We start from the raw sequence: 14402 nt of genomic DNA, 5'->3' as shown, positions 1-14402 counted from the left end.
AAATGCACCAACCCCTGGGAGATTTCTCAAGCTGCCGCCTTGTATACACTGAGCACTGAACTGAGCGGGCCTTCTCGGGGACTTTTTCTGCAGGGTGCATACTCCAAAATGCAAGCCCGTCTGGGGGGACCAGAGGCTTATCCATGCAAATCTTTCCCACAGTGGGGGGAAACTTCCAAGGTAATAAAGTTTTAGGTTCCCAGAGCTTTATGGTGTCAGTTTAGTACTTAACTCCTCCACCTCTCTCCCCCACCTGGGTGGGATTGGGGAGTGAGTGTGTAGAGGGGGAAGATGAGATTTTATACCCAGAACTAATAGGATCCTACAGGTTTCCCACGTTGGGGGGGGGAGCAGAAATCTCCCATCCACACAGCGCTTACAGGAAGGGGGGGGAATAACAGTGTGGAAAAACGAGCATCAGGACATCAAAATGCCCACAAATCTTTCCCCAAAAATGGCTACCTCTAATAATCCTCAGATTTGGAGGGGGGGCTGGAGGAAGAGAGGTGCCTTTTCCCTTTGGATTCCGCACTTTTCAGAACCGATTTCCCCAAATAAGGCGGCAATGGCTTACTTGCAGGAAGCCCCATTGAACTCAGGGGGGCTTCCTTGGGAGTAAGCTTGGACTACAGGTCGGAAAGGCTCCTTGTTTTCCTCCTTTGACCTTATAAAGTGAATTTGGGTGGGTGGGGGGGGACACGCCTGATTCCCTCCGGAATCGGACCTAGAGGCTCCATCAATTAGAAACCTCCTGCCTAATTGCTTCCTCCTTCTCCTCCGATTTTCGCAGTTTCATTCTAGTTCCTCATTACCAGGAAGCCACGCGATGCCATGCCTCCCCCCCACCGCGCGTCGCCTCCCTCCCCACCCCTTTGCCAGGCGGCCCTCGCGCCCTCCAGGACTGGCGCTGCCTTCCAGACAGCTCGCCCTGCAAGCGTTCACACGGGCGGCACGCGTGTCAGGCAGCATGCACGCAGGCAGGCAGCTCCGAAGAGCCGTGGGCACGGGTGGGTGGGTTTAATTCCGTTTTGTTTTGGTTTTTTTTAATTCGGGTCACAGTTTCGCACCGTTTACATGACAAGTGGATTTCTTCTCTCCAACACCACCCCCCTCGCCATTTGGGCTTTTGCTGGTTGCAAAAATGATTTTTTTCCCCTCCCTCCAAGACCTCTGTTCCGGAGTGAAACTCCATTCAGTGGGGGCACCAGGAAAAAAGGGGGGGCCAAGTGCATTTCTGGGTGGGTAAGCTGTGTCCCACAGGTTAGATTTCTGAAAGAGAAATCGGGAGCGGGGGCTAGAGGGGACAAGCTACTTTTCGGATGGGGCGCTTAGCCCCCTTCTCCCCCCGCCCCACCGCCGGCCCGAGGACTCCTTCCGTCCCTTGGGTGTCAACAATTCAGAGAGAGGAGAGCTTTTAACTATAAAAAAGAGATGGGGGGGAGGCGGGAGAGGACGGGTGGTGGGCACAGAGAGGAGCTCCTCCATCCAAAATGCTGCACCCCCCCCGCCAAAAAAAAAAATCACATTTCAAGCCAGAGGGCGAAGGCGGCGAGGCAATCCACTTGCCATGCAAAGATGCCAAACTACAGAAAGAAGAGTTGCGGGCTTGCAGGGGGAAAGAATACCTAGACCCAGCAGGCTCCCACCGAACTCTGCAGCAGCCCCCTCCCTCCCTCCCGCCTCCAGACCGGAGGCTGCAGAAAAGGAGCACCTACCTCCGCAGCCACGAGGGCCAGGTAGCAGACGCCTAGAAGCCAGAAGCCCCCCCAGGACCTCATCGCGTCCTCCGCCCGCACTGCCGCCGCCAGCAGCCACACGATTCAACCGCGCCGCGCAGCGGGAGCAGCAGCAGCAGCAGCAGCCTGGCTCCTTTGGCGGGCCAAATCACCACCATCCCTCAGGGCAAGCCAGACGGGGGGGCTCTCCGGCTCGTGGTGGGGAGGAGGAGGAGGGGGTGCCAGCCAGGGGGGCGATCGCTCTTCGGTCTGGGTCTTGCCAAAGGCGGGGCGGGGGGGGGGAATCCCCTTCTTCGCCTTAGCGCGCCGGCTGGCTTGGAGAGAGGCGCCGCCAAGGAGCGGGGAACGGGCGGGGGTGGCCCGGTAGCTTCCCTGGGCTCGCCCCCAAAGCAGGAGGTGGGGGTGGCCGCGTCGCTCCCCCGGGCTCGCCCCCGCCGAGGGGTGTCTTTGCGTGGGCGGGGGGGAGGAGAGGGCTCTTCTGCTGTTTGGGTCTTCTGCTTGGCAAGAAGGTTGCTGGCGAGGGAGGGGGATGCCGGCCCTGGCAGCAGGCGGGCGGGCTGGCGGGCTGTTGCTCTCCTCCGCTTTGCGCGCTGCCTTCTTTGGCGTTCAGGACCCGACCAGCCGGTAGATCTGCATATTTGCTTAGATCACCGCGAAGTGAAATCCAAGCGGCAGGCAGGCAGGCAGGCAATCCCAGAGCGCAGCCGAAACGCCCATCACCTGTCTGGAGACAGCTCGCCCCCTTCCAGACAGGCAGAGAGTTACCAGTCCCTCCTCTCTTCCTCTTCCTCTGCCTTCTCTCTCTCTCTCTCTTTCTTTTTTTTTTTTTTTCCTCTTCTTCTCTTCCTCCTCCTCCCCCCACCCCGCAGCCCCCAGCAAATGATATCCCCGCGGCAGGCGGCAAAACCCAGAGGCAAAAAACGGAAGAGAAATGGCTCGCTCGCTCCTCGGTTGCAAATGCGCACAGAGACAGACGCACACACGCCCCTTGGCCAGGCCGCGGGTTTCAGCGAAGCAGAGAGAGCCACACGTGCCCTATAGACCGATGGGGCTCTTCTCGCTAGGGCAAGTGGGTAGATCCGTGTGCTTTGAGACAGGCGGGGGTTTGGTTTTGGGGCGCTGTGTTTTTGTTTTTTTGAGGGGCAAATAAAAAACCTGGGGACAGACTGATCTGCAGGTCCTTCTACACACTTTGCACGGGAGAGAAGAGAAACGCTCTCCTGGATGTATAAAGTGTGTGTGTGATTTTTTTGCAGGAATGTTTAAGAGGAAAAAACCACAAATTGACAAGACACTCTCTCTCTCTCTCTCTCTCCCCAGAGATATAAGTGTGTGTGCGTGCAGTACAGGAATTTTTAAAATAAAAAATCGCAGGCTTCGCTAATGGACAAGATTCTCTGTGTGTTGTACACACATACACACAGAGAGAAAGAATCATATGTTTGTGTGTGTGTATATATATCTAGATTGATCCATTCTATATTCTCTATCTCTGCCTATCATCTGTCTATACACTGCAGGGATTTTTAAACGACCAAAATCGTGGGCTTCGCTGAGCGACAAGAATCTGGAGGGGGCGTCGAGGCAAACTCTTGGCGCTAGGGAAGGCTCGACCAGTGAGCAGCTGTGGGCCTGCGGAGTGTGCGAAAGAAGCCCGGGGACGAGGCGAGCGGCGAGTCCACAGCGAGGGGGTCCCCTCCCTCGCCTTGACCCCGCCGCCGCCGCCGCCCGGTACCCCGCCCTGGTCTCGCTTCCTCCAGGCAGGCAGCCGCCCTGCGCGCCAGCGAGGCTTTCGCTGCTCCCGCTTGCTGCTGCTGCTACTGCAATCCGCAAGAAGAAGTCAGGCTCTCGGGCGGGGGGAGGGAGTGTGCAAGAAGACAAACAGAAGCCAGCTGGCCAGCAACAAGAGCCCCGCGAGGGCTGCACGACGCCAGACACGGGCGGGCAGACGCCCTGCTCCCTCCCCCCCCCCGCCCGCCCAGAAATGCAAGACCCACGACGAGAAACGGGACTGAGACGGGAGCAAACGGAGGAGGAGGCGGAGGCGGGGAGGGGAGCGAGCGAGAGCAGAGGTCGGCTCTTTCCCTGCTGGCGGCGGCGGCGGCGGCGGCGGCTGCAACTCTCTGGCAGGGCTTGAGAGGAGAGGCGAGCTCTCTCGGCGGCTCCCCCCCCCTCCTCCCTCCCCCTCCTCCAGCACTGCCTTGTCACCTCGCCCGGGGTTCCTTCTCTGCGGCACTGGAGGGAGGGAGCCGCACACAGCGAGAGCGCCAGGCAGGCGTCTGCGCAGCCCTTCCGGGATCCACCTTGTGCTTCTTCCTAAGGCGCAGAGCGAGAAGCCGGAGTCGCCATGATCGGGCTGCAGGCTCGCGCCCGCCTGGCTCTCTGGAGGCGCCCGGGATGGAGAGGAGGGCCACACAGAGCGGGGGGGGGGGCGCGCTTTTAGCTGGCAAGCAGGGAGCCCCCCCGCCCAGCTGGCCGTTGCTTTTGAGGTCTTCTTCCCATATAGGGTTGCCGATTGTCGCCGGAGATTTTATCCCCCCCCCCCCTTCGAGGGTTTTCCCAGGATCGAGCCATGACGATCTCCAGCGTTTCTTTCCAGAGCGATGGATGCCCATGCCTGGAAGCCTGGAAACTTCAGGCCGGCTGTAGATGGCTGGTGGTTGCACAGGCCCAGCCACTCATCCAGGCTTCTGCCAGGCACCACACTGACACTGCTGAGGAAGATTGTATTCCCCAAGGTCCCGTCCCCCCCCCCCCGAAGATCCAGCCATGGGCATCTCCAGGGTGGCTTTCAAGACAAGAGTCACCTGGAGACAGGTGCCAGTTTCTGGAGCCAGTCCCGTGTCTTGCAGGCCCAACCACTCACACCGGTTTCTGATGCAAAACTAAAATGCTTCTGCCTGTGTGCCCAACTCTGACAGGAGCTATTCCTAGAATTCCCCACCCCCACCCCATGTTTTTATCCCCAGATTTTTCAGATGCTCTTCCCAGAGCGGCATAATCTGACAGTGCTCACACTTCGAGTCTCCCTTCCATATGCAACCAGGGCAGATCCTGCTTAGTTTAAGGGGGCAAGTCACGCTTGCTAACACAAGACCAGCTCTCTTCCCATACATACATGGTGGTACATACATTGACACATGTGTGTACCACCAAAAACACAGCTCTCATGGGGCTTTGCATGAAAAATAAACCATGTAAAAGCCACTAAAAACCATTACAAAGGTTGAAACAATCAAAACCGTTGAACACTGCAAACATTTCAGAACAGCTGAAAACCAACCACAGGCCTGACCGAACAGGTGCATTTTCAGGCCTTTTCTAAAAGCCGCCAGAGATGTTGAGGCTCTTTTTCCAATACAGGCAGCTATAGAGAAGGTCTGATCCTGACTTGCCACTAGATAAGATAGTGGCAACCTTAGGCAGACCTCCCCAGAAAATCCTAAAAAGTTATCCCAGGGGAAATATTCTTGGGCTTGAAACTCATGGAGTCATGAAGAAGGCGCTCTGATACTACTACTACTACTACTACTACTACTACTACAAAAATATTTATATACCGCTCTTCAACCAAATTTCTCAAAGTGGTTTACACAGAAAAATAAATAATGCATACATAAGATGGTCCCCTGTCCCCAAGGGGTTCACAATCTAAAAAGAAACATAAGGCAGATACCAGCAACAGCCACTGGAGGGATGTTGTGCTGGGGTTGGATAGGGCCAGTTGCTCTCTCCCTGCTAAAAGTAAGAGGACCACCACTTGAAAAGCGGTCTCTTTGCTCAGTTAGCAGGGGTCAGCATACTCCTGGGCCCAAGCCATTGACTTTATACGTTGTCCTGGGCCCCTTGGAGAAAGAGCAGGATATAAACATAACGGTAAATAAATTTCACCCAGAAACATATCGGCAGCCAGTGTGTAATGTGTAAGGCTTTTAAGATGGGCGCAATATTGAAGCCAGCGTGGTGTAGTGGTTAGAGTGCTGGACTAGGACTGGGGAGACCCGAGTTCAAATCCTCATTCAGCCATGAGACTTGCTGGGTGACTCTGGGCCAGTCACTTCTCTCTCAGCCTAACGTACTTCACAGAGTTGTGGTGAGGAGAAACTCAAGTATGTAGTACATCACTCTGGGCTCCTTGGAGGAAGAGCGGGATATAAAATGTAAAAAAATAAAATAGATAAATAAATAAAATATAGTCTCTTCAGGTTATCCTGGAGACTAGCCCAATTTCATGCCAATTGAAGTTTCTGGACCATGTACAAAAGCAGCCCAACATAGAGTGTGTTGCAGAAGAGACCAGCCTTGGTTGTGAGGATGCATGCAATTTGACATTGACCAGTAAGGAGCAGCAGGGAAATGCTTGACTAACAAGCAGAAGGTGGCTGGTTCAAATCCCTGCTGGTACTGTGTCAGGCAGCAGCGATATAGGAAGATGCTGAAAGGAGTTGATACCGACTTGACGGCACGCTTTACTTTTAGCTTCAGTAATTTTTCCCCCTCAAGGCCTAATTCGAAGGCTTGGCAGTAGGCCAGAGTCTACCTCACGTAGAGGCGAGCCTTGGTTGTGAGGATGGAACTTGACATCTGCTGGTAAGTTCTTTCCTTGAGACCTTTTCAGGGGCCTTTCCCTCCAAGGCCTTTGAAGCAGGCTGGCGTCTCAAGCACAAGAATATTCCCCCTGTGACGACTTTCTGCGTTGGAGGTTGCTAGAGTGTCCTGAGCTTCTGTCTGCCTGGGTGTTTGAGGCACGGCAATTCCGCAATCCAGAAGGAGTTCAGAGTCGACACCACAGCCCTTTGGTTACACATTAAACCCATCTCCTATTGATTCAGCCCCTCCTTGGTCTTCTGGAAGAGAAGAACCCAGCCGGAGTTTACACACACCTGACTGGCACAACCACCCAATGGACTTCTAGGCAGACCTGTTAAAGATTAATATTTGGGCACTTTCTCTGGAGGTGTTTTTGATTCTTTGCTTCCTTCGAGGGAAGAAATAGATGGCCCATTCCTCCTAGGACGCACGCACAAGTGCTGATCTTTACATTTCACTGGTGGAACAGCCACAGGAGCGTAACCTAACCCTCACTTTATCTTTTAGGGACGTTGTAGGGAATGTTAGCAGGAGTGAATCCCTGCAAACTGGGCAAAGAGGCACCTTGTTCAAGTGGTGATTTTCTTTACTGAGCAGGGGGAGGGCACCTGGCCCTATCCACCCCCAGCACAGCATGGTGTTCCTTCTTTAGATTGTGAGCCGTTTGCATGACGGGGTGCCTTTTTTAACATTTATTTATTTATTCATTCATTCATTCATTTATATCTATGTAAACCACCTTGGGAGCTTTTGTTGAAAAGTGGTGTATAAATAGTAGTATTAATAGTAGTAGGTTTCACTCTGTACTGCAATACATTGAATCTGCGAAGACGTTTTTTTTTATCTGCCAGTTTCCACTGTGTGTGTGTTTCCCAATTAAAATGGTTTTTTAAGAGCTCTGTGTTTGCCTAGAGTTATTTTGTGTAAATACTACACAAGAGCTTACAACAGACGTTACAAGCTCAGTCTAACAAACGTAGATTGATAGAACAAGGCAAGCACCAAACCTGAATGTGCGTGCGCGCACACACACACACACACGAAGCTGCCCTATACTGAGTCAGACCAGTATGGTCTAGCTCTGTATTGTCTGCCCACCGAGACTGGCAGCAGCGTCTCCAAGGTTACAGGCAGGAGTCTCTCTCAGCCCTATCCGGAGATGCTGCCAGGGAGCGAACGTGGAACCTTCTGCATGCAAGCCTGCAGGGTGCTCTTCCCAGAGTGGCCCCATCCCCAAAGGGGAAGATCTTCCAGTGCTCACATATAATTTCCCATTCAAATACAAACTGGGGGGACCCTGCTTAGCAAAGGCACCAATTCATGCTTGCTACCTCAAGACCAACTTTCCCTCTCCCTCTCTCTCCCACACATGCACAGACACACACACACACTTTCTTCCTCACTTCGCTCACTGAGGTAAGCTGAAAATGCACTATGTCCTTAAAGCACTTCCCCATAATGTCCGAATGTGGGACTTCTGGGTTCAATATTTCATATAAAGCAGGTTATCAAACCACAGTTGATATTCTGTTGCTATCCTGGTGGTTTGTATAGGGTGTGTAAACCAGAGTTTATGCATTCAGACATCGCAGGAAACTCTGCTTTAAAAAACCAGGTTATGGTTCCACCACATGGAGAGGAGGGAAAAAAGCAGAGGGAGTTCACAGGCTTAGCTTCTTGGATGAGGGTTGTAACATCTGCAGAGGTGAACCTGGGTAATTTTAGAGCCTGGACTGGACCTCAAGGCCTTTGGAGGCCCCCCCTCCCCTGCAAATTAAGCATTATCATGCTTTGCCAAGCAACCACACCACCCAGGACAGACTAAAGAGGATTTGGGGGCCTCCAGGAGCTGTGGAGCCCCTGGACTTTGGCCCCAAAGTCCAGGGGTAAGAGTGCCTCTGAACATCTGTATTCAGCCACAATGAGCATACTACTTTAATAAGGTCTGGTGACTTGTCTTCTCATTTTGCATTTTTTTCCCTTCACTGAAACACACACACCTAGATGTAGATTACCCCAAATTCCATATATTTCCCCCCGTGTGATATACATCTGCGCTCCGCAAGTAATTATAGAAAATGTCAGTGCTCTGGGTGTGTGCACAGGCGACATCTTTAGATCCACAGTGAGCGTGGCTATAAATAGTTTCCTGGTAATGTATATGTTTGGCATATATCAATCTCAGGTGTCAGGGTGGGGAAAGACCTTCATTCGTGACTCTGCAGGGTGGTGGAGAAGACCTGCATTCTGCAGTTTGGATCAACTGTGCAATGTGAGCAGATTTTCTAATCATTGCGTCTTGGGTTATCCTGATCCTGCTAGTCCATGAAAGGCAAAGTCCCAGCAACTGGAAAACTCCGCTTCAGCGTCCCCCAACAGCGACCACATACTTTCAAGCTGATTTCTCTGCAGCCTTGAGGACTGGAGACTTGGGTGGGTGTTATTTTAACTGAAAGCTGAGATTCGGAGGATGCTGTGGCCAACACTAAATCGTGAGCAACGCATAATCAACGTTGTGTGTGCAACACAATGCATAATCAACCTATGAATGAATGAATGAATGAATGAATGCTTTATTACAGTCATTGATCCAATGTCACAGAAACAAACAAAGCACAATAAAAATAGGACAAGTAATGCAAAACTTTTGAAGAAGCAAGATAGAAAAAGCATTGACACTTTTGAACTTTGGTGCTGGAGAAGACTTTTGAGGAGACCATGGACAGCCATGGAAACAAACAGATGGATCCCAGAACAAATCAATCCAGAATTTTCACTTGAGGCACAAATGACCAGGCTCAAACGATCATACTTTGGACACATGATGCGAAGACCCAGCTCCCTTGAGAAGTCCATCATGCTGGGGAAAGTGGAAGGAAAGAGAAGAAGAGGACAGCCAGCAGCAAGGTGGATGGCCTCAATTTCGACAGCAATGAATGCATCACTAAGAGACCTTAAAGGCCAAGTTGAAGACGGATCATCCTGGAGAGACTCTTATCTATGTGGTCACTAAGAGTTGACATCGACTTGACGGCACTTATTCAATCAATCAATGCAAAACACCAATACTCATATCAGCTCAGACCTGATCTTACATGCCTCCACACAAGATTTGGCAGCACGCAGTGTTGTAGATACACAGCAATCAGCTAATTAAAAAGTTTCATATCCATCATCCATTCTAACAGGAATGTTTGATAAAAGGGGGAAGATAAGAGGAATATGAATATCTCTGTAAAATGAGCAGTATAGAAAAACATGAGTCACGGTTTCAACACCCTGCCCACAGGGACAGATTCGACTGGTAATAGGGATTTTACGGTACCTGTGGAATTCTCTGCCCCAAGATGTGGTGACAGCCAACAGCCTGGATGGCTTTAAGAGGGGTTTAGATAAATTCATGGAGGAGAGGTCTATCAGTGGCTACTAGTCTAGTGACTATAGGCCACCTCTAGCCTCAGAGGCAAGATGCCTCTCAATACCAGTTGCAGGGGAGCAACAGCAGGAGAGAGGGCATGCACATACCTCTTGCCTGGGGGCTCCCCAAAGGCATCTGGTGGGCCACTGTGTGAAACAGGATGCTGGACTATATGGGCCTCCTTGGGCCTGATCCAGCAGGGCTCTTCTTATGGTCTTATGTATGCTTGACTATAAGCTGATGTGACCTAGTATTAAAAAAACTGAAACCTGCTTTGAATGAGACTCCACCTGGATAGACTGCTCCATTGTGAAGCAGCCCTTAGAGTTTGGAAGCTCTTCCTAATTAATAGCTCACCCAAATCTACCTCCTGGTAATTTCAAATCACGAGTTCTCGTTCTGTTCCCAAGAGCAACAGAGAACAGGTTCATTCATCCTTCTGTGCAACAGCCCACCATATATTTGAAAATGGCTAACATATCTCCTCTTGGTCTTCTCTTTTCCAGGCTAGACATACCAGTTCCTTCCTCTTTCTCAGCGGACTTGGTATCTCCCCATCTTTGTGGTCTTCCTCTGAACTGGTTTATTAATGCCTTTCTTAGAATGCAGGGCCCAGAATTGGACAAAGTATCCCAAGTGAGGTCTCAGGTCTGACCAGTGCAGAACAGAGTAGAATGTTTACTTCTTGTGATCAGGACAGTGTGTGTCCAGTGTGGGTCTGTTCATGCAGCCTAAGATTGTATTTGCATTTTTAGCTGCAGCGTTACATTACTGGGATATGAGGATCCTCTTACTGTTTCACTGTTCTGGTAAAGCTTATTACAATAACATATGTAGAAGCACTCTGAGGACTTAAGGAAAACTCTTGAGTAACTATGAAGCATCTATGTGGTCGCTAAGAGTCGACACCGACTTGACGGAACTTAATCAATCAATCAATCAAAACTATGAAGCAGTATTACAACCAGGAGTAAAAACTTTTAAAAGTGGGTTTGGTTCAGGTTCATCTGTTGTTTTTTTAATTCTCAGGTTCAGTTCCAGCTCAGATGCTAACTAGTCCAGAAACCAGTGTTGATATTTTGAACCAGCTGAGATGGATTTTATGCAGAATAATGCACAACTCATTTGCTTGCAATGCCAACTTCGTAAGATGAATACGATGACAGACAAATTTGAGAAAAAAACTATTTATTATTCTTAAACTGTTTGTTGTTTAATGGTGTTTTCAAACCAAATGCACACAACAGGATTTTGGAAAACAAGATGAATGGTAGAACAGCAGTGAAGGGGAACTTCGCTGCAGAGGAATTGCAAGAAACTCCCAGCCTCAGTTCAAGAAACTGCATGCCCAAAGAGGCACCCTTCACATGGGCAATTCTTTTTTTTATTTAGCAGGTGCAGAGCAACCAGCCCTATCTAGCCCCAGCACAGCATCCCTCCAGTGGCTATGGCTGGAGTCATACTTTGTGTTTCTTTTTAGACTGTGAGCCCCTTTGGGGACTGGGAACCATGTTTTTAAAAAATACATATTGTATTTTCATTCATTCATTCATTCATTCATGTAACACACATGTATACTGCCCAAAACCTACGTCTCTGGGAGGTTCACAATAAAACAATAAAATAATTCACAATAAAATAATTAAATCAGAATTAAAATGTTAAAGCATTCAAATTTAAAAACTTAACACACTGTAAAAACGATTAAAAACTGTGAATCTAATTAAAAGCCTGGGTGAGCAAATGTGTCTTAACTGCCTTCTTAAAAGTTGCCTGAGATGGGGAGGCTCTTATTTTGGCAGGGAGCGCGTTCCAAAGCCTCGGGGCAGCAATGGAAAAGGAGCTTGGAGAACTTGTTTGTTAAAAGGGGGGTATATAAATAATCATAGTCATTATAATAATCCTCCAGATCAGGGTTTCTCAACTATGGGTTCTCAGTCGCAACAGTTGGTGCTGGACTACAGTGTCCATCATCCCTAGTCACATGGCCAAAGGGCTGATGGAAGTTATAGTCCAACAACATCTGGGGACCCAAAGTGGAGAACCGCTGGCCCAAACGGAGGCCTGGTTGTTCAGCTTCTCCTAGAAGCAACCCTGCTCTGCCCCCTTCCCACCCACACGGCCTTCCCAGCGGGATTCCTTAAACAACCGCCCTTTTCTCCTTGCAACAAAGCCCCTTAATAGAAGGAGCAAGGAATTCAGCTCGTCTGACAATCCCAAGAGCATTTAAGTGGATTAACTGCAATAACACAACCGAGAAGTGATCGCTGTCCTATGGGCAAGACAATAGACTGTGAATGGAAAGCTTTCATCTGCGGCTTCTCCGCAGCATTTAAAAGCCAGGAGGGGGGGGCTTGAAGTTTATTTTAGGTGGCGGCAGTGTTACAAGCTGGGGCATGTTCTTCTCCCCTGCCCTGCCCCCTCCATAAAAAGTCTTGTTTAATGGGCCACTTTGCAGGTTCACAGCAAAGCACAAGTGGTCTCTCCAATGCCCAGGATGTCATCCAGACTTCCAGGGTGGTCCTGAAGCCTCAGCTCTGGGAAGGGTAGCCAGCATCATAGGAAAACATAGGTAGCTGCCATATACTGAGTCAGAGCCTTGGTCTATCTAGCTCAGTATTGTCTGCACAGACTGGCAGCAGCAGCTTTGCCAAGGTTGCAGGCAGGAATCTCTCCCATCCCTATCTCGGAGATGCTGCCAGGGAAAGGAAACTGAACCTTCTGCATGCTCTTCCCAGAGAGGCCCCATCCCCTACGGAGAATATCTTCCAGTGCTCACACATGTAGTCTCCCATTCAAATGCAAACCAGGGCAGAACCTGCTTAGCAAAGGGGGCAATCCATGCTCACTACCACAAGGCCAGCTCTCCTTCCACATGCACTTCAGCTCTAATTGCATAGTCAGACTAATTAACTTAGTACGGCCCTCAGTAATGTCTCGTCTTGTTTCGGGAGATGGGGCTTTTGCCGTGAGATTGGAGGAAGTTTGATAACGCCGCTAGACTGCCACGCAATGCAGCAGAGATGGACTAGAGCCAGACAGACTGACAGCTCTCACCTTTTCTTTCCCCAAGGAAATGGATGACATCACACCGCCAGCACAGATGATGGATGTTGGAGATGTCCGACCGGCCGTAATCGTTCTCCGGGGTTAAAAAGTCCCCCCAATTATGATTAGCGTCGCCATGGAAATAACAACAACAGTTCCTCCTTCAAAGGGAGCCTTGAAGATTTTCCTCATCAGAATCGCACAGAACAATGTTTCATCCCCCACATCAGTTCACTGGCAACTGCTTATCTAGAGACAAAACAAGATGTAAACATGGGGGGCAGGCAGGGGGTGCAGTGGTTTTCTCTAAAAAATATATATAGCAAAGCAACGGAACCTAACATGAGTGGTAATTTTAGCTGCTTTTTATCCAGTGATAAGGAAGCTGCCGGTTACAGACTTGAGAGGGGTTCAACACCTCCTTTGGAACAATCCAGCATTGGTGCCGAGTTCAGATAGAATTGTTTCTCAATTACAATATTACTGTTCTCACTTGTTTCCAACTTCATGGTGAGCACAATACTCAAAGTGGAAAGGACATCAAAGGGACATCAGTTTAATCCACTGAATTCCCTTTCCACATATCCCATGGATTTTCAGGCAACTTGTGGATTTTAAGGCATCTAATTTTGGATATAAAGACATTGACGTGGTGGATAGCTTCTGCCTTTTAGGACCGACTAGCACTTGGTAGGGTTGCGATGAAGGCCTTGGGAAAGATATTTAGGTGCTGTGATGTGTCTATACCTACAAAGATTAGAATCATTTGGACAATGGTTTTTCCCGTGACACTCTATGGATGCGAAAGCTGGACTTTGAAGAAGCAAAATAGAAAAAGTATTGACGCTTTTGAACTTTGGTCCTGGAGAAGACTTTTGAGAAGACCATGGACAGCCAGGAAAACAAAGAAATGGATCATAGAACAAATCCATCCAGAAGAGGCACAAATGACCAGGCTCAAACTATCGTACTTCAGACATATTATGCGAAGACCCAGCTCCTTTGAGAAGTCCATAATGCTGGGGAAAGTGGAAGGATAGAGAAGAAGAGAATGGCCAGCAGCAAGGTGGATGGACTCGATGACGACAGCAATGAATGCACCACTGAGAGACCTTCAAGGCCAAGTTGGACAGATCATCCTGGAGAGAATCTATCTATGTGGTCATTACAAGTCGACACCAACTTGACAGCACTTAATCAATCAGTTTTGGATATGTATTGTTTTTTATTTTACTTATTCTTACATTTATATCCCGCTCTTCTTCCAAGGACCCTAGAGTTACATTTAGCCTCACAACAACCCTGTGAGGTAGGTTAGGCTGAGAAAAAAGTGACGGGCATAGAGTCAGGTAGCGAGTTTCATGGCTGAGTGGGGATTTGAACTCAGGTCTCCCTGGTCTTAGTTCAACACTCTAACCACTACACCATGCTGGCTCTTTCAGGTGGAGGAGAAAGGTAGGTGGGAGAGAGGTCTTCAGGGGGTAGATGAGAACATCTTGGAAAAGTAGATACTACTAGAGCAGGTCTTAACCGGAACTACTCAAATATCTTATTAATATTTATTGGATTTATTTGTATTATAACCTTTGTGCTCTGAAAAGCTCCATGCC

At 49.5% G+C, this 14402-nt stretch overlaps 1 protein-coding gene across 3 annotated transcripts in view; it reads right to left on the bottom strand.

The window, feature by feature from the left end:
• The window catches only part of PDGFA (platelet derived growth factor subunit A), an 80239-nt gene extending 66873 nt beyond the window's left edge, over positions 1 to 13366 (bottom strand). Inside the window, exon 1 of one of the 3 annotated variants that reach the window (XM_053276696.1) lies at positions 12802 to 13366. In XM_053276696.1, the coding sequence (XP_053132671.1) occupies positions 12802 to 12831 (30 nt within the window). In that variant the 5' untranslated portion in view covers positions 12832 to 13366. Of the gene's footprint in view, positions 1 to 1715; positions 2801 to 12801 lie in introns of those variants that run through there. The other 2 variants (XM_053276695.1, XM_053276698.1) reach the window with 2 other exon arrangements.
• Between the last annotated feature and the right edge of the window lie 1036 nt (positions 13367 to 14402).

The sequence above is a fragment of the Hemicordylus capensis genome, chromosome 13, assembly GCF_027244095.1.
Source record: "Hemicordylus capensis ecotype Gifberg chromosome 13, rHemCap1.1.pri, whole genome shotgun sequence".
Lineage (NCBI taxonomy): Eukaryota > Metazoa > Chordata > Lepidosauria > Squamata > Cordylidae > Hemicordylus > Hemicordylus capensis.
The sequence above is the reverse complement of the archived record's forward strand: the minus strand, read 5'-3'. Positions and strand labels throughout refer to the sequence as shown.